This window comes from Trematomus bernacchii, unplaced genomic scaffold, assembly GCF_902827165.1.
Source record: "Trematomus bernacchii unplaced genomic scaffold, fTreBer1.1, whole genome shotgun sequence".
Taxonomy (NCBI): domain Eukaryota; kingdom Metazoa; phylum Chordata; class Actinopteri; order Perciformes; family Nototheniidae; genus Trematomus; species Trematomus bernacchii.
In genome coordinates this window covers 3920677-3945596 of record NW_022987727.1, presented here as the reverse complement: position 1 = coordinate 3945596, position 24920 = coordinate 3920677, and the positions used below count along the sequence as shown (strand labels likewise).

General features: G+C 40.8%; 1 protein-coding gene across 2 annotated transcripts; it reads left to right on the top strand.

The window, feature by feature from the left end:
* Nucleotides 1-135: 135 nt before the first annotated feature.
* Nucleotides 136-21067, top strand: kcnc4 (potassium voltage-gated channel, Shaw-related subfamily, member 4). Of its 2 annotated transcripts, none has more exons than XM_034144581.1 (4): nt 136-1348; nt 12907-13843; nt 14678-14854; nt 18754-21067. In XM_034144581.1, exons 1-4 carry the CDS (start codon nt 740-742, stop codon nt 18819-18821), a joined length of 1791 nt encoding a protein of 596 aa, XP_034000472.1. In that variant the 5' UTR covers nt 136-739; the 3' UTR covers nt 18822-21067. The 2 variants fall into 2 exon arrangements, with proteins under 2 accessions (XP_034000472.1, XP_034000471.1); XM_034144580.1 differs by having other exon boundaries at nt 12907-13864.
* Nucleotides 21068-24920: the final 3853 nt, after the last annotated feature.

Genomic DNA, 24920 nt, shown 5'->3' with positions numbered 1-24920 from the left:
ACACACAGACACAGACACAGACACAGAGAGAGATTGGAGGGAGTGGTTCAGTGTGCCAGCCTCCGCCAGCATCCAAAGAGTTAAACTGTCGAGGCTGTTGTTGAACGCACCATCCATCCGGGGCTGTGTCGCTAAGGCAAGAGAGGCTACTTATGAAGAAAGCAACAGATACCCAGCTGGAAAACAACAGCACATCTGGCATGCGAACTGAACGGGAAGAACTGGAGGAATAGCTCAACTCGAGTGAATAAATGGTCGTTTGGAAAGCTTGCTCATTTTTTGTGGAGAAGAGAAAAGTTATCAGGAATAGTTGTTAATTTTGGCGTTGCAGAATTTGGATAACATTTCTAAAAGGAGGCGAGGAGTGACACATTACTTCAGAGGCACGAAGCCTGCTGTGCGTAATTTGACATTTATTTTTGCAAAATGAGCGGAAAATCGTAAGTGCAACACCTTGAAGCATTCATTTAAGTAACATTGTGCAACCTGTTCGACAAACAACATTTAAAAACACCTGCGTTTTGTTCCAACACCAGGCGGAGTTTTGTAACAGGTGGTTTTTATTGAGCGTCTCACTTTTGCGCTGTCTCCATCGACAGTTGTTTCTTTGCATAAATGACACGCACAGGTCAGTATCAGGACTGGGGTCTGAAATGAGGGCTCTTTTGGCAATATTTATTTGATTTTTGTCGGATTGGACAACATCTTGTAAGGTAGGCCAGAAGGTCCTTGCTTCTAAATGATAAGCTCGGTGTGTGTTTCGTCTTACCGGGGGCGCAAGGCAGGCAACAAACCTCCGTCTAAAACATGTCTGAAGGAGGAGATGTTCAGAGGGGAAGACTCGGAAAAAATTACCATCAACGTGGGTGGCACTCGACATGAAACGTACAAAAGCACCCTGAGGACCCTGCCGGGGACCCGCCTGGCCTGGCTGGCGGACCCGGACCCGCAGGTCAGCTCTGACTCGGAAGCTGCGACCCCGAGCGCCGAGCTCTTCTTCGACAGACATCCAGGTATCTTCGCCTATGTGCTCAACTACTACCGGACCGGCAAGCTACACTGCCCGGCCGACGTGTGCGGGCCCCTCTTCGAGGAGGAGCTGGCGTTTTGGGGGATTGACGAGACCGACGTGGAGCCGTGCTGCTGGATGACTTACCGGCAACACCGGGACGCGGAGGAAGCCTTGGAGACGTTTGAACCCCCCGACCCGGAGACCGACGACGACAGAGACATGCCGAGACGGTTCGGCATCGAGGACTGTCCGGACAGGTCGAGGAGCTGCTGCGAAGTTTGGCAGCCTAAGGTCTGGGCCCTGTTTGACGACCCTTACTCCTCCAAAGCAGCCAGGGTGAGTTTTCTCCTTAGTGCGCTCTAATGGGCACATGAGACCATACAACCACTGGGAGGGAAAGCTCAAACGTTCTCCGATCATCAACAGGTGTCCCTAGCAAGCCTTCCCTGAGCTGCCTTTACACGGGAACGTGTTATGTTTGCTGTATGTGACATATATCTGCGTTTTGTAAACATTTTTCTCGTCCAGTTTTTTATCCTTGAAGAGTAAGATTGCTTTACATGTTGTTGTTAAACTTCTAGCCTGTTGTGTGAAGGGTCAGCAGCTCCATTTCATTTCAATAACTTCATTTCTATGATTTACTTAATATCAAGAATACAGTTGTTAAGTTGTTAAGTTGTAAAGTCTACCCACTTAACATCTCAACATGTTCAGGCAAGTGTAGAAATGACAGCCTAGTCTGGTGAGGTTTTGTTGGGCCTTAATGTGGTTATTTGTCTGCTTCCTGGTCACAGTTGATATTTTTATGTCTATTTCACCTATTTCCAAGAACAGTTATAAACTCACCCATGCATCAACCAGGGCTCTTATCTGAACATCCTATAAAGACTTGCACATTTTAAATCCTCAATATAAATGGCAAAAAGTATGTGGTGACCCCTCTCCACATAGGGTTGTGTTCTTTTGGTTCTGACAAGGTACAACAATGGTACTTTAGGTAATAGCCAGGTCCATCAGAAAACGTTTCCCCGGTTTAGGTGTGCAGAGAGCCCTGATCTCAACCCCTTCCCACACATTAGTGGTGACCTGGAGCACAGACTTTGAGCCAGGCCAATTAAGGCCTAAGTAATGTTCTTATTGTGTGGATCTGCACACCAGTTGCAAACATATTAGGGAAATCCTTCCCAGAATAGCGGAGACTGGTTAAACAGCTTATTAATAGTTGCAATTTTGGAAAGAGATGTTAAACAATCACATATCTCCAGTGATTTACATTTTTGGTTTTACTTTGTCATTGTGCTTCCAAAGAACCCACTGCTGTATGTGCAGTAAAATGAGTGCGCAATTAACCATTTATTATATTAAAATATATATTGTTTTCTAGTCTTGGCAAAAACTCTTCTGACAGACATTTACATTTGTATATCCCATGTATTCACTAATGCTTGGGGCAACTATTACTAGGATTCCTTATAAGAGAACCCAAAAAATCAACAGAAATCCAAATAGATATACGACAAGGGTTTGGGAGGAGGAATGCTGTGTTAAAAAGAACTGTAAACACCATTCACAGAAAAAGAGCATATGAAAATTCAATAGATTTGACCATGTTTCTTTGGACACCTTTATGAAACATGTTATGGGTACAACAATATGTTAGTGAACAAGATCATTAGAAACAAATCACAACATATCTGGCTGATAAATCAATATTCAATATGTTTTTTGAGGGGCCTTAGTTCTCAAAGACCCCAAAAGGAACATTAAAGTCAATCTAGAATTACTTTGTGCTAATAATGCTAATCAACTGTTACTCCGCACCTTTGTTTTTTTGCAAGCTTTAACAATTGTAGTGTATTTTTTCAGCTCCCAGTTGAAGTCAATATTTTTCTTAGAATGCATCACCAGCTCTGTAGATGTTTCTTTCAGTCATGTGAGCAGCAGTTTTTCAGTTCTCACTAAATGTATGATGTGAAATTGTACCAAAATGCTGTAAAAAGATAAAAATGCTGTTTCATGACAGAAGTGCTGCAGGACTGAAGTGTTCCCACACATCTCATTCAAGGTTTGCACTCAGAGGTCCTCAAAACACGAGTGTTTGAAAGGCCACTGTTGTGTACATCCATGTGCAATAAATCATGCTGTATATTAAACAGAAGATGATGTCCGACTAAGTTTACAGGCAAAGATAAATGGATCCCACCATTCAGAAACTTAATCTACCATGTTGAGAGAGACATACTGCCCTGTTTTAAGTGGCTTGTTTTTAGTGAATAATACATTATTCAAAATCATGTCTTAAGTGTTTGATATGTATTTATGATTTTAATATTCACTTCCCTTAAAATACATTTAAATGTTTCTGATTTTATCATGATGCAAAAGATGCATTTATGTTTGGTATGTTTGCAATCTTTCCAATTAAAATCATTTTGCTCTCATTTGTTCCTCAATGGAAATCATCCATTTGTAAGCGTCAGAAAGAAGCCTATGCCTAATGGCTTAGCAACAAAAGCAGCTGAGTGCCTAATAAAGTCAACGTAATAGCAAAGTATCGAGTGTCACCATAGCACAAGCTTTCAAGGCAAAGAGCCAGGAGCTTTCACTGGTCAAAAAAAAAAAAAAAAATTTAGTCCAGACAGAGAAAGGCTGATTCTCACTGTCTTTTCTGTTTGCCTACTTTTGGAGTTTGAATGGTCTATTCAGAGACTCCCGCATTGGAAGTGTAGTCTTCTTATTGCATGCCAATCACAATTCAAATAGTGTTTATTTTAGCTTCTCGTCCAGGTGGTATTTGCAGACTGTCACTGTGGAACAGCTGACATCTCTGAGTCACAGCTGCCATCTGAAGATGCTCTGCCTGCCAGTTCATCACGTCTCCCACCACCCAATATTTGCAAATGAATCAATAAGGATTTGTGAAGTTCTACGTGGCATATAGATGTGAATCTGGAAGTATGTATTAAGAATGCATACATATATTGACCCGGTCATAATGTTCTTTGTCAATTTCCTCTCCAGCCCATTCATGTACATATGTTTGCTCTTTGCATTCTGAGAGGATGCCGAGTGCTTTTCGAGAGACTCACGTTACCTTTATGGCCTTTTTATTTCACAGAGCCTCCGTGCTCGTCTCAGGTAATGTGATTCTTGAAAGCCGGAGGGAAGTTAATCAGTCCATCATTTAAAGCCACATCCTCCTCACTATCAACCAAGACTGGAGGTGTAGCTGTTTGAAGTCGGCACATGAAGCCTCTATACTGATGATGGCACCACTCACAAATCATGGATAAGAGAGGTTCTAAATGCACAGCTGCTAATACAGGAGGTACTCTAATGGCTCTTTACAGCACATTGCATTTTTAATAACACAATGCCTGTCTCTTAGCCTAATTTGAAAGTGTTTACCACACAACAGATACACAATGTATGAGATGTAGTCGTTGTCCATGCTAAGCGAACAACAGTTCATTGGGTTCTCTACCCTTTCTCTAGCACCACCATGAAGTGAACTGTTGTGGTTTTGGATTAAATATGTGATGAATACAAATTGCCAGATAGGAATTAATAACTTTTCTGACTTTGTTTTTCATGTAGCACCATCATCAGGGCAAAGTTTTTTATATTCTACTTTTGTTAATTGCTTTCCTTTTATTAGAGAAAAACATGAAAGTAACCTTAACGGAAATTGGAAGAAGCATAAAGTAGCACAAAAACCTAAATAGACAAAGGGGGGGTTCAGAATAAATTAAACGGTATACAATTTTTTTCATTGTTCAGCAAATGTAGATATGAACACTCAAAGCACAGATCCATTGAAATAAAGAGGATATTATTATTTTTATTTTTTTACTAATAAACAGTCTATTTCAGTTTAAAAGACTGATGTAGTCTTTGTAGTCTCAGTTTAGTTACATGAAACAATTAGACTTGACAGTAACATTGAGCTCAGAGTCAGACCAGATAACTTGGTTCAATCTTCCCTCATTCAATATTTCATTAATTCCACGGCGCTCCTGCCTGTAATTTATCACCGCTGTGGTAATGGGCTACAACTTGTTATCAGCGGTGAGCAATTAAAAGTGCTTTTCCCACAGAAAAGAGCAACGTAGAAAAAAAGAAATCAATTTGTCTTTGTTGTGAGACCAAGGGATTAATTGATGTGGGGTTGTTGAGGTTTGATGCACGTTATCTCGAGTCTACACACAAATACCAAATCTATTTGGCAATATAAAACACTAATTTTCTTTAAATTGGTTCAGATTTTGCACATTTATTGTGGATTGGCATTTACATACAGATTTATTTACCACATTAGATAAAGTCACCTTGTTTTCAAATGAGAGATGTTCAAAGACATTCATATGTATTTAATTATTAGGTGCTGATTGCTGAATATTAAACTTCACGCGACACATTTTGCCTCGGAGTGACACCTAGTTGATAAATAATAAAGAAGTGTTATGAGCAGAACCTCTGGGCCCGGCTCTCACAGCGCTGACACCTTTCTCTGCTCTTTGTGAGTGGAGCAGTGGATTTGATTTTTCACACATCAAAGCAGCGCAGCCTCGTTAATGAGACTCTTATAACTCTGAATTCTCAGTAATCCTGTGTGATTATGGTGCTGCTTGTTTATTCTGCTTTGTTCTAAGCCGTTTGCTGAAAATAGATTGGTTCATGTGTTGCTGTGATATCAGTAAATGCATCACAAAGTGGTTGCAACTTTTCTTCCTGATAACTTACTAGAAATATTGTCCAAGCAAAGAGGAATTATTAGTAAAGTGAATTGACATTAAGTTGCAAATCAAATACTAATAATGTGATTTTTAAGTGGATTTTCCCTTTACTAACTAATTTGATGTAGTACATTCATCATATCTACACATGACATATTATTAATCAGTGAAGAAGGTTGACACTCCAGCTTTAAAACTCAGCACGATTGTAGAAAGTATATTTACATGTTAATACAGTCAGTATTTATACAGGCAGGATAGATTTGAACCGCTTTGATTTATGATCAATACTGAATGGTTAATTGTTATTTTCCTGCATGCTGAGATCTGGTTTAAACATCCAGCCTTTACTTGAGACTTGTACTGAACGTGGCTGTTTTGAATCATTTTGCTTCTTAAAATATCAAAAGTCTGACCCCACCATGCACCTTTATTTTGACTCAGCAACTCCCTCACAGCTATTATACACACAGTGGTCTTTTTAAAGGAAGAATGTTTCAGCTCTGGATACATTTTTCTGTCTCTTTTCCCTATTTAATTTTAAGTACAGTATTGCACCCCTGTCTCTAATCATAAAGGGACCCTGGCATTGGACGTTGAAGGCCTGATCTTCCACATCCACCGACTCCTGGTCATTGACCTTTCATCTTTTCAGCCTAAACCCCCTGCCATGTGTCTGGTAAACCCCCGGTGATGTAGCAGTGCCCTTCCTGATCTGAAGGAATTTCATCATCTACTTTATCGTACCTATTGGTGTCCGTTTCCCCCTGTCTTTATCCTCTTCCTCATTGTAGAGGTGTTCTGCTCTGTGTTAGGGTCCTCTCCACTGATAGCTGTTGTTTATTTTATGTATGTCCTTGCTGCAGTTCATTGATCGGTGGTCGACGCTGGTTAAAGTGGAAAATGACTTCAAAGCCCTTCAATAAGAGGAAGTCAAAACATAGAAATGTGCCCTACCGCCAAAACCTTGTCTTGTTTTGTATTGCAGTTTAGATCATACCCTTCTGGTTCAATACAAAATAAACATGTTTCAATATGATCGCAATAAATAGAGAAATAGCTTTCTTTATTGTGCATTTTAGTCTTACACTGTGGCATTGGGAAAGGGAGAACATTATTTTTTGAATTTGGTCAATACCGGTATATTGCAGATCCCCAGGGGCTTCCCTGGCAGACTGAGTGGTGGACATTAATTCTCCTCCGTCCTCGGGTGGTGGATCAGTGTGACATGAATTCTAAGAAATCATCAGAGCTGCTGCTCTTATTGGCTGTGCAGCTGCTGACTGCTCAGTAGCCTCGTTGTTGTGGCTCCTGTGTGTCAGTGTTAGTAACAGAGTGTGATGCTGAACAGCTGGAGGTGTTGGCCGTGATGGCACTCCCCAGCTGCTGCACACTGACGCTCCGCCTGCAGCTCCACCTGCCTCACTTCTTACTGATCTGAGTCTCCCAGCTGGGACCTTGCGGCTGTCTCCTCGGGGGAACCTCGTCTCAGTCTGCAAGCTGACACCTGATGACCTTGAGCTGATGTCTTTTTGGCACAGGCAGTGTTTGGCGTTATCCTTAGACTCTTACGATACTGTAGGTTTAGTGCTCAGAGACTTTAAAATCAACTGTGCTATCATCCATAAATATCATTCAGTTTTCAGCCTGGTGTCTCAACACTTACATTCCCAAACATTGAGAGTGTATTGTCTATTACCTTTGAGGGACACTTCAAGTCTCCTGGATAACTTTTTAAGTATCACAATTTGTTTCCTAAGCAAAGCTTAGCTTAGCGTATGGCGCGGATCGATGGTGTTTGTGGTACATGTGAAACCCAAATTAATGTCAACTTTAAACTACATCAGTATTGAAAATAACGTAACAAACTTACTTAATTAAAACCAAATTGTGTTGTTTGACAAAACATCATGTCCACAACAAGTCAAGAATTGTAAATCTTACTAAACTAAAAAAGGCATTTTAAAAGGAATGAACCAGTGAAGACTAATGGCCATTCAGTCTGATCTTCAGGCAAGTAAGAGCTGAAGCTATTAAAGGAGTGAGGTAGAATAAATGTAAAAAAAAGCTAATGTAAATATATTCCATGAAAATGTAGTTGAGTAGAATAAAATAGAAACACTCATCGTGAAGTCCATTTACCTCTAAAGCACATGCAAAGCAACCTCTCTAAATGACTTAATTGATCCCTTGGAGTGAAATTGAAATGTACTGCAAACCGAGGTTAGATGTAGGAAGTAATGTCATACACACGTAGTGCTTGTATACACTTTAACCCCTCGGGAAGATTGCAGAGGCTGTATTTACATTCCCAGGGAAAGCTCTGTGCGAACATTGATCATAACATCAGGAGGCTCAGCACCCTGACATGGAAACCACTGTGGTGGAACAGAAACAGTATGGCAACCAGTCCAACACTGACTGTGTTTAAAGTCTCCACCATTGAGCTGTAAACATTATGTTGTGGTATCCCTTTGTGTCAGGCCTTAAATAAACATTACAGACACATTTAAATGCTGCAAGATTCATTGAAATCAACTTGTATACACGGACACATGCAAATAACTAGAATAGCCACAGACAAAGACTACTACTACAACAAGACTAAATACTTGGAGGAAGAGAAGTGGCAGTGCAGCCACCGACAGATACGCAGGTGTGAGGTCAAGCTGTGATGTGTTTTTGCGAGACCTTTTTGTTGAGCCTTTTATGAGCAGAGAAAATTGTCGTAGTGTGTGTGCCTAGACCTCCGGCATCTTCCCTGCGGAGCTGCCCCTGGCCGCAGATACCAGCTCTGTTTACTTCTGGGGTAAACCGTTTGGCATTTGAATAAACTGAACACTGTCACGGCCCGTTGGGCTCATCACAAGCATCTGAACAACAGCAGGACTCACGCTTTCTATTTTGGTGGCTGCTGGTTTGTTGTCTTACTGAAGGAGTCCCTTGTGTGCTTTGTTTTTTAAGCCAGAAGAAATTCATAATGTACAAATATATCTTTTAGACTGTAACAGAAATATGATCGATGATAAAACAGCCGGACAAAATTGACACAATGGACACATTTTTTTAGGCTTTCGCTGAACTGAAACTACAGTTATGCATTTCAATAAACACAATCTGCTGTGTTCGCAGGTGGGAAAGTGACATTACAAATATCCTATCTGCTTGAACTATCTTGACCTAAGGTTCAAAGATACTATCAGTCTTAAAGCATTCCTAAACGCCCTATCTTATCTTAACGTCAGTTCTTAAATCGGCACTCGTCCTGTCATGCCTGAATGGCCACAAGACTGCCTGTAACTTTGATTAAAAGATGGATAAAGCATAATATAAATGTCCCCCGTCACTGGCTAGTCTCTTATCTGTCTGTCCATTTGATCGTCAGGTAAAAAAAAGGAGCCGCTTGCTCCGTGTGTCAGGGACAACGATTGCAGATCAAAAGACAATTAATCTGTCAAAATGACTGACAGCTATTTTTTGTTAAATGGGAAGAAAAAGCCTTCTGTTCTGGCCAAAAAGAGTTATTTGCACTGTTGGATCAGATCTGTCCAATTCCTTATTTTCATAAGATTTACAATCAATACATGTCCGGCCAGTTCATCAACACTTTGTCTACCATTGTTGACACTGGGCTCCTATTCATTATCCAGGTCTATTGTGCAACAAGTGAAGAACCCACAGTGAGGCAGTGGAGACCAGAGTGGATTGATGAAAAGCTGGGGCAATGTTTTTATTAATTGACTTTGGAAATGGTCCTGCTGAGATGTTTCAACAGAGGCTGATCCCTCTCGTTTAGTGAAGCCCACCTTAATTATCTGGTGCTGACTTTATATCTGGCTCTTTTGTCTGGACAGCTTTTCAATGGGAAATCATGGATGAAAGGACACAATGAAAACAGATTTTGAATCAGTGTGTGTTGGAGACACTGTGAATGTAAATTAGTACTTGATTCATTTTCATTGAATAAAGGCTTGTAAACATCCAGTGTTACTGAAAACACATTTTCAGATGAAAGCAAGTAAGACATCAGTAGACCCCCTGCTCAGTGATGCAGGGTGTAAAGCTTCAACAAGATTTGATAATTAATATTTCAAAAATGTAGACAACTGAGCATTGCTAACCAAGTATATCTCATGTACAATTTTCAGTCACTTTACTTATATACTACTTTTAGATGACTACACTACAACAACACAAAAGAAGGGAAAATGTAACTTTAATTTTTTATTTTATCCCACCTCATTTACCTGACAGCTAAAGTGACCGCATAGCAGATTAAATATAAAAAATAAAAAAATATTTTTATATACTGATATTGAAATTTAGTGACATTCATTTACTTTTTTCAATCTTTGTCTTCAGCTGCGGCAGTATGCTGTATGTATGACTAAGTCAGCTCTGTGCTGCTGTTTCTGGTAGTTTCTCTTTACTGGTTGGCTTGTTGTGATGTTCCCTGAGACTCAGCTGTCCTTGGTGATGTTCAGGGACACGTGACTCTGATCTCCTCCTGGGGCAGAGTCGAGGCTTCACCGTCTTCCCTCTTGTCCTTCGGCTCAGCCCTCATCTTCTCGGGGGATCAGAACTGCGAGGGCCTCAGAGCTCTGCAGGGACAAAGCGGAGGAAGGTTGTTATGGTAAATAACCTGCACATTATCTGGGTGCACAACAGAGATATTTATTATCGTATATATTTACATGTGTGCAGTATTGCTGTTTTGAAAATGAGCTGCTATTCTCCCAACTCTCTAAACCCCATAACCTCGCCTGATCCTAGTTATGTTGTTTGTCCATAGTAAAGAGCCGAACGTATGCACACCTGTAGATCAACAGGTGCGTAGGAGAATAGGTTGGCAATACAACACTAAAGTCTCCCGCACACTATCCTCATCACTTCCAGTAAGAGATATTCAATAACAATGCTTCAGTACAAAGACCTTCCTCACATTACATTTGATTAATTCCAAAATAGCCTGATGAAGGTTTGTCTACCAAAACTTTATTTAATTTGTTTCGCAGCGGATTAGTGTCAAACATCACATGGTTTATTTGTTTTATTCGAATCAAAGAAGCAAACGCTATAAAGCCGGTTGATATTAGAGAGGCCCCCGGAGGTGGAAAATAGCTGAGTGCATGCATGGCACAGGTACATATTTATCCAGCTGAAAGATTGGAGAAAGGTTTGAGAGGCTTTGCAATTTGTCCAGGCTTTAGTAAACAATGAAGACAGATTGGGTATGAGTAAGCACACAATGTTAACACAAACACAGACAGGCATGGCAATTGTGCTGGATCAGGTGGAAGCCATGCAGCACCATTGTTCAATGTACCTCCCATTGGTTTTTAAAGTGGTTTGACTCAGCCGTCATTGTATTTAGATTTTTAGAGAGATTATTTATTTTATTTAGGGCTGTACATTTTTTCATTATCAAAGAAACTGCTGCTTATTCTTTTGATTAATTGATTATTCATTTGGTCTTTAAAATTTCAGAAAATTAAGAACTGCAGTTTGTCAAAGTCCAAGGTGATGTTTTTAAATAACTATACGATACAATATGAATATACTTTAATGTCAGTCCAAAACCCAAAGACATTCAGTATAATATAATTTAAAAAGGGAAAATTGAAATCTTTATATTTGATTGACTGAAAACAACATTTTCTGCCTTTTCCGCTTGAAAAATAACATTAACAATCAATTTATTATCAAAATAGTGGCGATTTCTTTTTCTGTATTAACTTATCAATTGGTCGACTAGTAACTGCAGCTCTAGATTTAAATTATGTTGCATTTGGATCAGAGGCATCAATGAGTGCATTGTTTCACCAAAACATGGCTGATAAACTCAACAGCAGGACTGAATGTGACAGGAAGTCTCTCATGACTCAGTTCGTTGTCCAGAGTCTTTTATCGCTCGCTGTTCTGTGTCAGCGGGCTCTGCTCCTCTCTCCACTTCCCTCTCCTACACTTGTGAATCAAAACACAAAAACTCCTTTTCAGAACAAAATTGAACCCTGAGACTCATGTATGTGAAACCTCACACAGCACCCTATGGTTGGTGTAGTTATTAAAGCCCCGGCCACACGAGGACGATAACGCAAACGGACCGCAATCGTTATCAAAAAAGTATTCCGTCCACACGCAACAGGCACCAGAAACGTGTCCGTTCACACGAGACCGCTCGAAAGCGCTGGAGACGCTGTAGTACATATGCCAGGCCTGTAAGTGGCGCTGTAGTCCTGCCACAAAAGCAGCGAAGAAGACTTCCCGCGCATGGTTGCCATGGTTGCCCTTCTGTTTATTCTCCGCTGTGGACGCTCTGGCTCTTTTTCTCCCTCCCCGAGGCAAGCGCTGTAAATCTCTCCGGTAGTCCACCAGCAGATGAAAAACACCCACCTCTCCGCCTCTTCCAAGGGACGAGGGGACCATGCAGCAGAGTTATACTATTTTTAGGCATATATTATAGGTCTCAGATATATATATATATATATATATATATATATATATATATGTTTTTCTCAAAATACCAAACAGATCACCCATTCTAGCCATGCCTCATACCCCTCTATTTCAGCCCTGTTATTAAAGTGCTGATTCTGGGTCTGTAGCTTTAAATGTTGCTGCTGCTGGCCACGCCCCTTTGGAGCAGGCATAAGCTCTCCTCTGTGAAGAGAGGTTTCTACCCAGATTCTCAGCTGAATGCTGCTGTGATTAAACGCAATATTATGTTCCAAACCATGAGGATTATTTTTAAAACAGTATGGAGCTCAAATGCTTTTTACAGTACCTTTTCTTATACTCTCTCCAGTACAGCATTAGCTCTGAGTGTTAGCGATGCTTGCTAATGTAAACACAAACCATATTACTTCCAAAACAAGTCACACATTGTTTCTGATACAGCAACGTTTCTGATAGGGCCGTGGGCGTAAAGCCAGCCCACATTTGACTAATGTCGTCATGACCGCAGCAAATCTGGATCAGCTCCGTTGTACACCTGTTTTAAGAGATGTGGGTAAGGAGAAAAGAGAGAGGGTTGTATTTTCGGACACTTTGTGAGTCTCCTTACACACCGGGGACACATATTTATGTATAAAAGACATCAGAAAGTGCATTTTTCACAATAGGTTACCTTAAACTAAGTGTTTTATCTGTCCTGTCTAGGGAGTGGCGTTTGCCTCTCTATTTTTCATCCTGGTGTCCATCACCACCTTCTGCCTGGAGACCCATGAAGCCTTCAACGAGCTGCAGAACCGGACGGTGCAGATTGTCGAGGGAAACGTCACACGGAAAGAGGAGAGGCCGGAGATGGTGACCAAGCCCATCCTCACTGTGGTGGAGGGCATCTGTGTGGTCTGGTTCACTTTTGAATTCCTGGTGCGCATCGTCTGCTGCCCAAACAAGATGGTCTTCATCAAGAACACACTCAACATCATTGACTTTGTGGCCATTCTGCCATTCTACCTGGAGATGGGCCTGAAGGGTCTGTCCTCCAAAGCTGCCAATGACGTGCTGGGCTTCCTCCGCGTGGTGCGCTTTGTTCGGATCCTCCGTATCTTCAAGCTGACGCGGCACTTTGTGGGCCTGCGAGTGCTGGGCCACACGCTGAGGGCCAGCGTCAACGAGTTCCTGCTTCTCATCATCTTCTTGGCACTCGGTGTACTTATCTTCGCCACCATGATATACTACGCTGAGCGCATCGGGGCCCAGCCTGACGACCCCACGGGTTCCAACCACACACACTTTAAGAACATCCCCATCAGCTTCTGGTGGGCGGTGGTCACCATGACAACGCTGGGCTACGGAGACATGTACCCACAGACCTGGCTGGGCATGATGGTGGGGGCTCTGTGTGCGCTCGCAGGGGTCCTGACCATCGCCATGCCGGTGCCCGTCATCGTCAATAACTTTGGGATGTACTACTCGCTGGCTATGGCCAAACAGAAGCTTCCGAAAAAGAAGAAGAAGCACAACCCGAACCCAGACGCTCCGACTGACTCTGCCTCGTTTGTGAAGTCGGAAACAAACTCACACAGAGACAGCACTCAGAGCGACACGTGTCCGCTGGCCGCCGAGGAGAACGTCAGCAGGAACCGCTCAGGTCAGCACACAATATTAAAGGGTCAGTTCACCCAAATGACAGGAACATGCTCTCGATGGTATCTGGACAAGCAGAGAGTTCTGTTTTTATTTGCTCAGGATTTAATTAGAGAAATGTGTGGTGCTTACATGTACCTTTTTTAAATGTAAACAGTAATGTCTTCTTATAGAAACAGTGTTTGGTTACTCAGACAGCCTTCATTGGAGGTTCTTTCACTCATATAAATATTTTTGTTTCATATTATATTGTGTTTCCTGTGGAGGATCTAGAGTAAAGGGAACATTGTTGCTGGAAAGAAATGTTTGAACTATTATTTAAAATGTATATTTCAGTGTTAGCAGCACAAACACTATAGCATTCACCTTAGTTGTTCTTTGGCAGACATTTTAATGGCAAATAAAACAAATGGCTGCATGGCTAGATATCATGAGAGGAAAGTAAGAACATTATTTATTTGTAATTTAATTGAAGTGACCTTTTTAAAATAATGTTGTTATTTATTGAATTTATCAGGATTTTGATTTCAAAATATTATTTTTGTCTTCCTGTTTGTTTAATCAATTATAAATATGTGAGTTATACAGTAACATAATTAGACTATGTATGCTTATATTTCCAAATGCTTTTAAGACTGTCTGACAGCGGAACCATGATTTGTCACATAGACAGTTAACACACCACGATCAAAATACTCCTTACAAAATCTCAGACAATTGAATTTCATCACAGAAAATACAGATTTTATGCCACAAACCTCTAGCTTTGTGTGGGCACTCAGGCTCTCAGTAAAAGCTTTGGCATTTACATCACTATGTGTTTTTGTCCTCCTGTCAGACTCCAAGCAGAACGGGGATGCAAATGTGGCCCTTTCAGAGGAGGAAGGCTGCAGCCTGACCCAGCCGCTGTCCCCCAGTGAAAAGTGGACCCTGCGGTGCTCCAGAGGGCGAGATAAGACTAAAAATGAGGCCACCTGCTTCCTCCTGACCGCTGGTGACTCCAACGCCCATACTGGTAAGTTACAGCACATATCTGATCTGAGCACTGGTTTAATTCCACTACACTCTGGGAAAACATGTACTAAGGCACTTTTAATGTTTTGGGTACTAGTTAGGGCTGCACGATATTGGAAAAAACTGACATTGCGATTTTTCCCCCCCCTGCGATATATATTGCGATATGAAAACATACAGGAATTGAAGAAAAGACCGTTTTTTTTTCCGCAAACCATCCTTTCTTGAACTTTAATGCTATACAATTGGTATTTTTTTAACATTATTTAACCGGATGAAGGATTTTAGTCACGGACGTCTGGATCTTAAGTTATCAGAGCAACAAGCTGAGCTAGCTCGGTTAGCAGCGCCGAACTGCCCTGGAAACACATGAAACTACTTTATTCAGTGTTTTGACCTTTAATCACCGGGTCCGTTTGCTTTGGAGATTTGATTGTGATTGGTGGTTTGCTGTGCATGCAGAGCCTGCATGTCACTCACTCAAGTACCCCTGACATGAGAGCAGCGCAAGTTTTCCTTTTGTAGCAAGCAGCAAAAGAATTGTAACATGACGTGTTTGAGTTAATTTGCCTACTTAATATCGCAAAAATCGCACGTCCTGCGATGTGAATATCGTGCATGCGCATATCGCGATTATCGTCACGACACGATATATCGTGCAGCCCTAGTACTAGTGAGATGATAGATTGATACCACTCCCATCTCTGATTGCTCAGGACTTGAAGCAGGAAGAAACAGCTAGCCTGGTTTGTCTGAGGGTAAAAAAAGAAAATAAATTGCCAACCAGCATATAGATTTACAACTTCTGTTATATATTGTTTGTTCAATTTGTACAAACAAGAAATTGCAAAAATGGCATAGTGTTTTCTAACCCAAGTGTGGGTCTATCTATACTCAGGTTCAACTGTAGGTATTTGTGATGCTATGTCTATGGGATTATTTATAGATTTCTGACCTTCAACACCAATATTCTGTATTTGACTATTGATAAGTTGTGTGAAACTGGTAGCATGGGTACAAAGAAGCCCCTTTTTAGGTCTCTTTATTGATATCCGCTGTCAGCCTGCTATCGCTCTCTGCTTGAATGGCTGCTGGATCACACATCTGAGATTCCCTAAGTACCTAAAAGCCCCTCGGGAAAAGAGTCTCTATATTTGGCAGTCGTGGATTCATTCATGACATCCTGAGCTCACATCCCACCCGGTCAACATCCTGACTCATCTGCAAACAGCCCAACGACACTAAAGGTGTTTTCCTGCAAAACTGCACTTTACCGGGATGCATTTTTCTACCAAAGCTCATTAGCGCATCACTGTCGAGGCTAAAAAAAACACATAAATGGGGGGCACTCACTGTAGCTTGGCTCCTACGAGACTATATACTCCCCCCACTTTTTTTGACAGCCCATTACAAGCAAATTTTATTTAAACGTGTTTGTTGAAAGCCTTGTGAATCCCTGAATGGGTTGAGTGTTGTAGATTGGTGTCGGTTAATAGCATGTTGTCACATGCATATAAAGAAAAATCAGTTATATCTTTCAGATACACGAGAAGGGATATTTGTGGACCTGCTATGCTCAGGGTAGGAAATAATACGTCAATGTAGAATTGACAGCATCACAGTCACAGTGGGAAAAACACAAACACGAAGAAATCATCACCAGTCTCCTTTCACGCTGACTTCTCTAATAATACGCTAAATTATCTGGTCAGCTCATGCAATTGCCAAGTGACGTTTTTTCTGATGGCAGAGACAAAAGCAATGGGAGGCTGAGCAAAGCCAGAACAGCTCAAAACGAATCTTTGAGAGAGCGAGGGGAGGGGGTAATTCAATCCCGAGCCCTGTGTCTGGTGAGGATGTGGATAATGATATCCTATTGTATAACAGGGTAAAAAATCACACATTCACAACACATTTTAGTCGACATTACCTGTAAAAATGTCTCAAGTGGTCTTTCATTGTTTGCTATCAGTGTGGAAAATGACTGTGGCTGAGTTGTGATTCAAAATCAAGAACTCATATTTTCTTGACAACATGCAACATGTGATTGCAGCCATTTTGAGCTGCTCACAGGAGAGAGAGTATGACTCAGTGGCACTGCTCTACGAAGCCATGCCCATAGGGGACGGTGTAAGGTTAATTTCAGGGTTACAGGATATAAGGTATGGATCATATTTCACCAGAGCAGTATGGCAGGAAGCAGAGAGAAGGACAGATGGATGCAGCAGGTCTGAAGATGCTAAGATGATTATCAGTGACAGGAAATGGTCGCCCGCCCCGCAGTGGGAACACAATGCTGGTGGGTTTGAAGTGATTATGACTGTCACAGGGAATCACAGACAGTGTTAACACTCGCTGTCACAATTTATACATGAAAACGCTGTCCTGGTGGAAAGCCCATTGCCTCAGAGATGTGACAACCGCCAGCTCTTATCCTGATGAGAGCATAATGGTGAGGCAAACTGTTGTGTGCTGCTAAGAGGAAGCGGCAGGCAGAAATTCTGACAAGCAGAAAAAAGGCTTGTTAGCTCGGAGGAGGCTTCATATTCCCAGGTGACTCGTCTGGATGATTGCTACTAATAGGTTTCCATTAACAACATGGGTGGTCATAGCAAAAGCGTCCTGCTGTCCTCTGACTTTCAGATCTGTAGGATCTCTCTGTCGAAGTAAAATATAAGTCAATTTATCAATTGCTCCTTAAAGGTCCCCTATCATGCAAAATACACACAGTGTCAGGAAATAAAACCCTCTCTCTTTTCCTCCGTACCCAAATCTAAAAAAAACGGGGGTACAACGGAGCTGATCCAGATTTGCTGCCGATATGACGTAATATCTTAAATGTGGGCTGGCTTTACGCCAACGGTCCTATCAGAAACGTCTGATAGAAATAATCCTTGTTGTGGAACATAATATGGTGTTTAATCACGGCAGCATTTAGCTGAGTATCTGCCGGTAGAATTCTCCTGCATAAGCTTTTTTTTTTTTTTTTAAAGCTACGGACCCAGAACCAGCACTTCTCTAACAGGGCTGAAATAGAGGGGTATGAGGCAGGGCTAGAATGGGTGATCTGTTTGGTATTTTGAGCAAAACTATTCATTGACAGGTTTTTAATATATTTGTATATATCTGAGACCTATAATATATGCCTAAAAATAGTATAATAGGAGACCTTTAAAGGTGGGGTAGGTAAGTTTGAGAAACCGGCTCGAGATACACTTTTTGTTATATTCCATGGAATGCTCTTAACATCCCGATAGCAATGAATATCTTAAGTGCTTTGACAAAAAATCCATAAAAAAATGTCATCTGTGGAAGCCGTAGTACTGTAAAAAGCATGACCAATCATTCTAGCCGGCCCGGCTAAAATAACTGGATGGCCTACCTGCCTGTCAGCCTTCCATCTGTGCACAAACTTATCTCGTGCCCTCATTGGTCATGTTCGTGTGTGTTGGAGGAGGGGCTCTGTAAGGAAGTGGCAGATATTTTCCAGCTGTGTATTTTCAAATTCTAGCGCACTCGAGCTGGTTTATCCAAAATTACCTACCCCACCTTTAAATGGAAAATTACAAAGAACAATTATTACATCATTTATCAGAAAATAAAGATAATTCGCTAGCTCCTGCTTCTTAAATTGAGAAGATTATATTAATGTAAATTGTATTCTAATGTTAAAGAAACTTTCATTGTATGACATTTCATAGATTAAACAATTACATTTGTAGGATTGTTATATAATAAAATAAGAATAAGAATATTGATTAGTTTATAGAGACGAGTTCAGCCTGAACAGCTGTTATATAGCGGTGATGTTTAAATACACTTCCTAGAAAACACTTTCTAGGTCTTTCATGCTCATAAGTGACTGTTTGATTGTTTTCTGTCCTTTATGTTTCCTTACAGAGAGCTGTAAAGACCTCCTCGCTGCCACAGGAAACTACGCTCAGCCGGAGGTCACAACGCTGACCTGATGCTGATTGACTACGAAAAGGAGAAAGAGCAGGAACTCTCGTCGGACTACATGCTGCGCAGAGTGCATGAAAAAACTGGTGGATTTTGATTCAAAACAGAATTTCTTCGATTTTATTTTTGCTGCGTCATAAATCCTAAATCCTGTGGTAGAAAATCAGTTGGATAGCATATTTACCATACTACACTCATACACTCATTAACATGTCTCAAAGCATTTAGCATGTGTCGCATGACCTCCCATTGTAAACTATTCTTTAAAAACAGACTACCTTTAACATGCCAATCATTTAGTGAACATGTCTTAAAGGACCTGAAGACAAATACCTATACAACTATACTATTAAGTATGCCAGGAAAAAATATTTTGTATGTACCAATATATGGTATGTCAGATGTATTATGCCAAAAATACATGGATATCATACTCCATCAAGTCACATTTTAATGTATGCAAGCCAGCATACTTTTCTGGCTATTCTTACCCACAATCCTTTACACAGGATACTGCATATGAGCAAAAGGGTCGAAGTTCAAGGTGTAATGATATGAAGTACCGTGTCCCAATTGTATGCAAACTGCATTCAACTGTAGGTCATTTGTATGGGCAGCTGCAGTACATACTAAAAGTAAAACGATGATTCTGATCACAGCCATATCTTTTTCTCAATTATCTTTTTGTTATGACAGACATGGTCCTACATGAACATTTACTGCCATCGTTCGAACATTTTGGTTATTTCATATCACCGATTTCTGTGTTTATTTCTTTGCGCTTTTCTTACATAGACTGAAGTGGGCGGGGCTCAGTTGGATAGTGTGATGTCATGTCTATGAACTAATCAGGATTGAGCATTTGAGTCTAGTGCTAGTTACTGGGTAGTTTGGGCATTGTCATCCAACATGGTCAAATCAAACCACAGGGTCTTGATGAAGCAGATCTGCTGAGGTTTTGGGTCGTAATACTAACTTTAGTTGGTCATTACTAGTTATTGGTCAACATTGACAGCTACTTAATAAGTAAGATACTTAAATATGTAATATTACAGAGGAAGACTTTCATGGGTTTAAATCTGAAGAAAGTCTGTTTTAACCATATGGCAACATTTTTGCTACAGAGATGTTGCTAAGCGGTTGCTTGAAGTAATATGTACAATCAGTTTTTTAGAACTAAATAAAATTAACTTTGTCATTGGGATTAATGCCTTTAATCCATCAAAGTTGTTAACTGTCCAGTAAGAACCCTTTATATATATATATATATATATACACAGTATATGGTAAGAACACCCAAACACTTGTGAATATGGGTTTGTACAGCAAAACTGTTACTGTGAACTGGGATTAGAGGATTTCTTTGTCGATCATCCGGTCTCTGCCTTCTGTCGTGCCACTGCTTTTTAACACTGACCACAGGGACAACATGCAGATATTTTGTCGAGACACAGCATGGTATGAATGATGCTCAGGCAACACATTGTTTGTAAATCCTTGTACAATAAAAGAGTTCAACAAAAGAAGAAACAAAAATCAATGGAGCAGTATTGTCTGCAAATCACATTAGCTGCATACAATAGATCCATCAGTGCTGGTTGAGTCAGGACCAAATATAGACTCTATTAGATTACATGTAGAATTTTTTGTACCATCATCACAAAGTACATACAGTGCAATGCCATCAGTTCCACCTGTGCCTCATGTTGAGTAATAGAGCTTCAATGTGTGCTTCTGTCTGTCTGATCCGTGGAGTCTCTGTTACATGTTTCCACAGAGAGAAGGAGTGTGCTTTCTTTTACTTGTGACTTATATTCCTTATGGTCTACCATAGTGGCCTTATGTTTAACAAACAAAGGGAAAGTTAATTTCATCTTCACTAGACTCCGTTTAAACGCTGACCCAGAGGTTGGTAATCATGTAAAAGTACAGTTGTACGTACAGTATGTAGCACATTATGGATAATTTCTTTAACTATTTTCTCCTCCTACTTGATTTTGCACTGTTAAATATCTGTTAAAGTTTGTTAAACAATAATGAAATGTTTTTATTTTCATAATTCATGTTTTCAGCCTCATTTGCCTATTGTATATATTCGAATGTGATGGAGAAGCACATCAGTTTCATATTTCCCATGGATTGTATAGATGATTGTGATGGATTTTAACCCAGTCCGCCTGTCCATTGTTATGTGTGCGCGCGTGATGTTGTATCATGTAGGCATGTTTCTATGCAGAAATAGAAATAAAGTATTTTCCCCCTTCTAGTGTTGAGGATAAATTCTTGTCTATTCTTACATTCGATTTTAAATTATATCACATCTTGCGTTATGGCATTTTCTTTTTTTCTCTTTTAGTTGCAGTTAGTGCCTCCTCTGCTGCTGCTGCTGTGTCACCTACTGTACGGCTATTTATAGAAGTGACAAGTGTCTGGTGGTTGATCTTGTGCTTGCTCAAAGTGCTGTAACGGCAGTCTCTGGGTGTTTCTCAATGTCGAGGAAAGCTGCTCCAGAGCCACTATTTCAAGGATGCTACGTCATCGAGTCCCGCCGAAGGACTGTTCCAATGTCCAGGGGTCCTTCTCAGGTCGATTAAATGGAATCCTTGCGTCCCTCACTTGCGTCGTTTCCCTGCGTTTAGTGCCTCCCACCAGGGAAGCATGGAGAGACGCAAGGAAACCACGAGAAGCAGGGAAATTAGTTTTAAGAGCAATGGGACGTCCTTTCCTCCGGAGCGTCACGTGAAGCGACGTCCGTTTGTGATGACTCCGCACAGCTGTTCGTCTGACAGCAGCTCTGTCCCCGTTATTTTCCCCCGCCTCTGTTAGTACACATTTACTGACACAAACATTTGTATCATCTGTTGTAGACCCAAATACATTAAATAAAATAAGAACTCATTCTCAAAAAAGATAAACGCCATTCTTAAAATGTATAAACGAACAATAGTTGGATTAATATTGATTAGAGTGCACAATAGAAATAAAATAATTCAGAGAAGAAAAAGAGATATGTTATCTATCAAAACCCAGTTAGATTAACATTCATTGCATTGGATTGCACACTTTGTTTGTGTGGATATGTAGCAAATTAACATGTTAAATAGCACTTAATGACTGACTGAATGGAAATGACAATAAATGAAAATGTAAACCGAAAAAAGCGATCATGAAAATCTTTCCAATAAATGAATAAAATAATTTTTGACCACTTTGTTGTTCAGATATATCACATATTTGTAACTGAATGATGCATTAATTGAAACAAAACACAGTATAAACTGAGGAGTGAGTCGCGTGAGTTTCATGTATTTTCTTCACTCCGCTGGGAAACTGCTCTCATGTCAAGAAGCATCAGATCAGTGCATGCGCTGCATCGTCCAATCAGTGAGCGATACACAGTAAGGGGGGCGGGGAGAGTATCTGAGGATTTCACCGGAGGATGGTCTGGTGGTTCCTCGGTTATCGCTCCTCCATTATCGCTCCTCGCTCCTCGATCCTCGGTCCTCCGGCAGAAATAAGAGTCATGGGACGCTACTCAAGATGGCGCAGACAAATCAACTTCCGGTGATACAGAGGACCGAGGAAATGAAAATAGTCGACCTGAGAAGGACCCCAGGATGCTTGGAATGCTACCGAGGCCGGCGTACTTCGTTGCGGGAAATTTCGATGCTGCACATGTGTAGACTCCGCGGTCTTAAAATCCCCAAAATGCTTTGCGCACGGACCAATTTCCAAATCTTTGGCGGAAATCGCACTCCATTTAAGGCAGGGCCTCGCATATGACGCACACCTGTTAGCCTGTTCCACAATTCTTCGTTTTCCGAGGCTAGGAAGGATTCTTGCCTCGCTTCTGAAGCAAGTGACTCGGAAGACATGTGCTACCAAGCAAGCGTCCTCGACATTGAGAAACACCCACCGCCATGCCTCCTGCTCTCCTGTGCCTCCATGATTATGTACCGAAGGTGTAGATGGCATACATAACACATCACCATGGAGATTGGGATGACAGGCAACACTAATTACTGCTCGGCTGCCTCCATCTCCCCCTCCCCCTTTCTTTCACAGGCAAAGAAAAACACACACACACACACACACACACACACACACACACACACACACACACACACACACACACACACACACACACACACACACACACACACACACACACACACACACACACACACACACACACACCTCAGCTCAGCTCAGCATGATCATCATTACTGTTGTTGCTCATGGGGTACGTTTTGATGCTCAGAGTGTTGTGCAGGGCACTGTGGCGTTGCAGGGTGAGGGGGGCAAGATGTAAATGAATATAAAGCAGACGCCATGTGTTTTAAATAAAATGCAGAGCCAGTATTTTACCAAAGCTGAATGTTGACGGAGATGTGATTGCTAAGGTAGAAGCAGGAAAACAGTTCTCAGTTTTGATATTTATGTTTTTGGCTACATATGGATGTTGTGATTGAATTGTTGCATCTGTGTTTTGCTTTTGCTCTCATTTTGAAATTGTCTTATGTTTGTACTTGTATTTTTACCTGTCGCTTCATTGGTGTTAGAACTAATTGCCAAAGTGCTGTTGTTAATTATGCAGCTGACTAACACTGGCATATTTACTGCAGTTTGAATTTCCATCTTGTGGAAGTAGGGTAAAAGTGATTTACAACCGAAACAACTGCTTTCTAATGCAAGTCATTTCTGTTTTATTGCTATTTGAATTCCCTGCTCAGACATCACTATCACAATCCCCTGGTTTGAACTGAGGCCACCTCACCAACAGCAACACTGAAGATATCATACAACACAGGTGATCTCCAGAGGGAAATACCACCTGAACAATCCTCTTCTTAAACTTGTGCACATCTCTCCGCTCAGAGGTGATAATTGCCCATCTGGATCCTTTGATTTGGTTGAATGCTATATGTTGATGACTCTATCAACACAAAGCAGCCATCATGCTCCTAACTGATAGTTTTCCACACCTGAACAACTCCATTAGTGAAGCAGCATCTCGTGCTCAGGGGGCCTGATGGAAAGATGATTGACAGATTTGTGAGGATGTGATTCATGAAAAGAGATATATGAGAGAGAGAGAGAGAGAGAGAGAGAGAGAGAGAGAGAGAGAGAGAGAGAGAGAGAGAGAAGAGGTAGAGAGATAGGAGAGAGAAGAGAGAGAGATAGAGATAGCAGAGAGAGAGAGAGAGAGAGAGAGAGAGAGAGAGAGAGAGAGAGAGAGAGAGAGAGAGAGAGAGAGAGAGAGAAGGATCAGCCGTGATCACTCCCTTTCATTGTTTCCCCTCAATCCTTGTTTTATTTTTTTCCTCCTCTGTTGAGCGTTGTCATGACAATATTGAACACAGTTTCCATGGAGAAAGGCTGAGCCCGAGCCATTTCACCATTTCATTCACATGTGGAAAGGGTCCATCTTGGCACATTATCTCGTCTGGTGGATCAACAGACTCTGAATAATGTATGGCTTTATGACGATGTCATCTAGAGCGCGGGCCCATAGCAGGCGATGGAGTATCCACAATACATAAATATAAGGGGCTTTTGTTAAATAATTATCTATTATTATTAGCCTGCAAATCCTAGACACATGTGCCGAATTATGTTATTTTCAATACCTCCGTGCTTGACTGGCCCATTTTAGTGAAAATTATGCTTAACATTTTTTTTGTATTAATGTGTGTTAAATGGCACAACCTTTCGATTACTTATTTTCAAATATATTTTAATTTGAATAAATAATTTTGTTTTTATTTGTCAATAGCTTCCATGTCATGTGACCAATTGACTTCAAATTTTTTAAAGAAACGATTGTTTTCAGTATTCATATAAAACTAAAGAACACTAAAATCCTATTTAAAAAAAGGTGTGCCCTACTGTATGTGTCAAGTGTAGTACATTTGGATTTTGATGATACAGAAGAAAACATATTTTCATTTTACAATGAAGGTATTCATATACAATAATGGAAGCACTCAACCAATAGAAAGAGGTATGAGAAATTGAAATTTGGAAAAGTTTGAAATTATATAAACATTTTGAAAATGTGAATCAAGCTGCAATTAACCAGAATTATTCTTTAATCTGGCATTAAA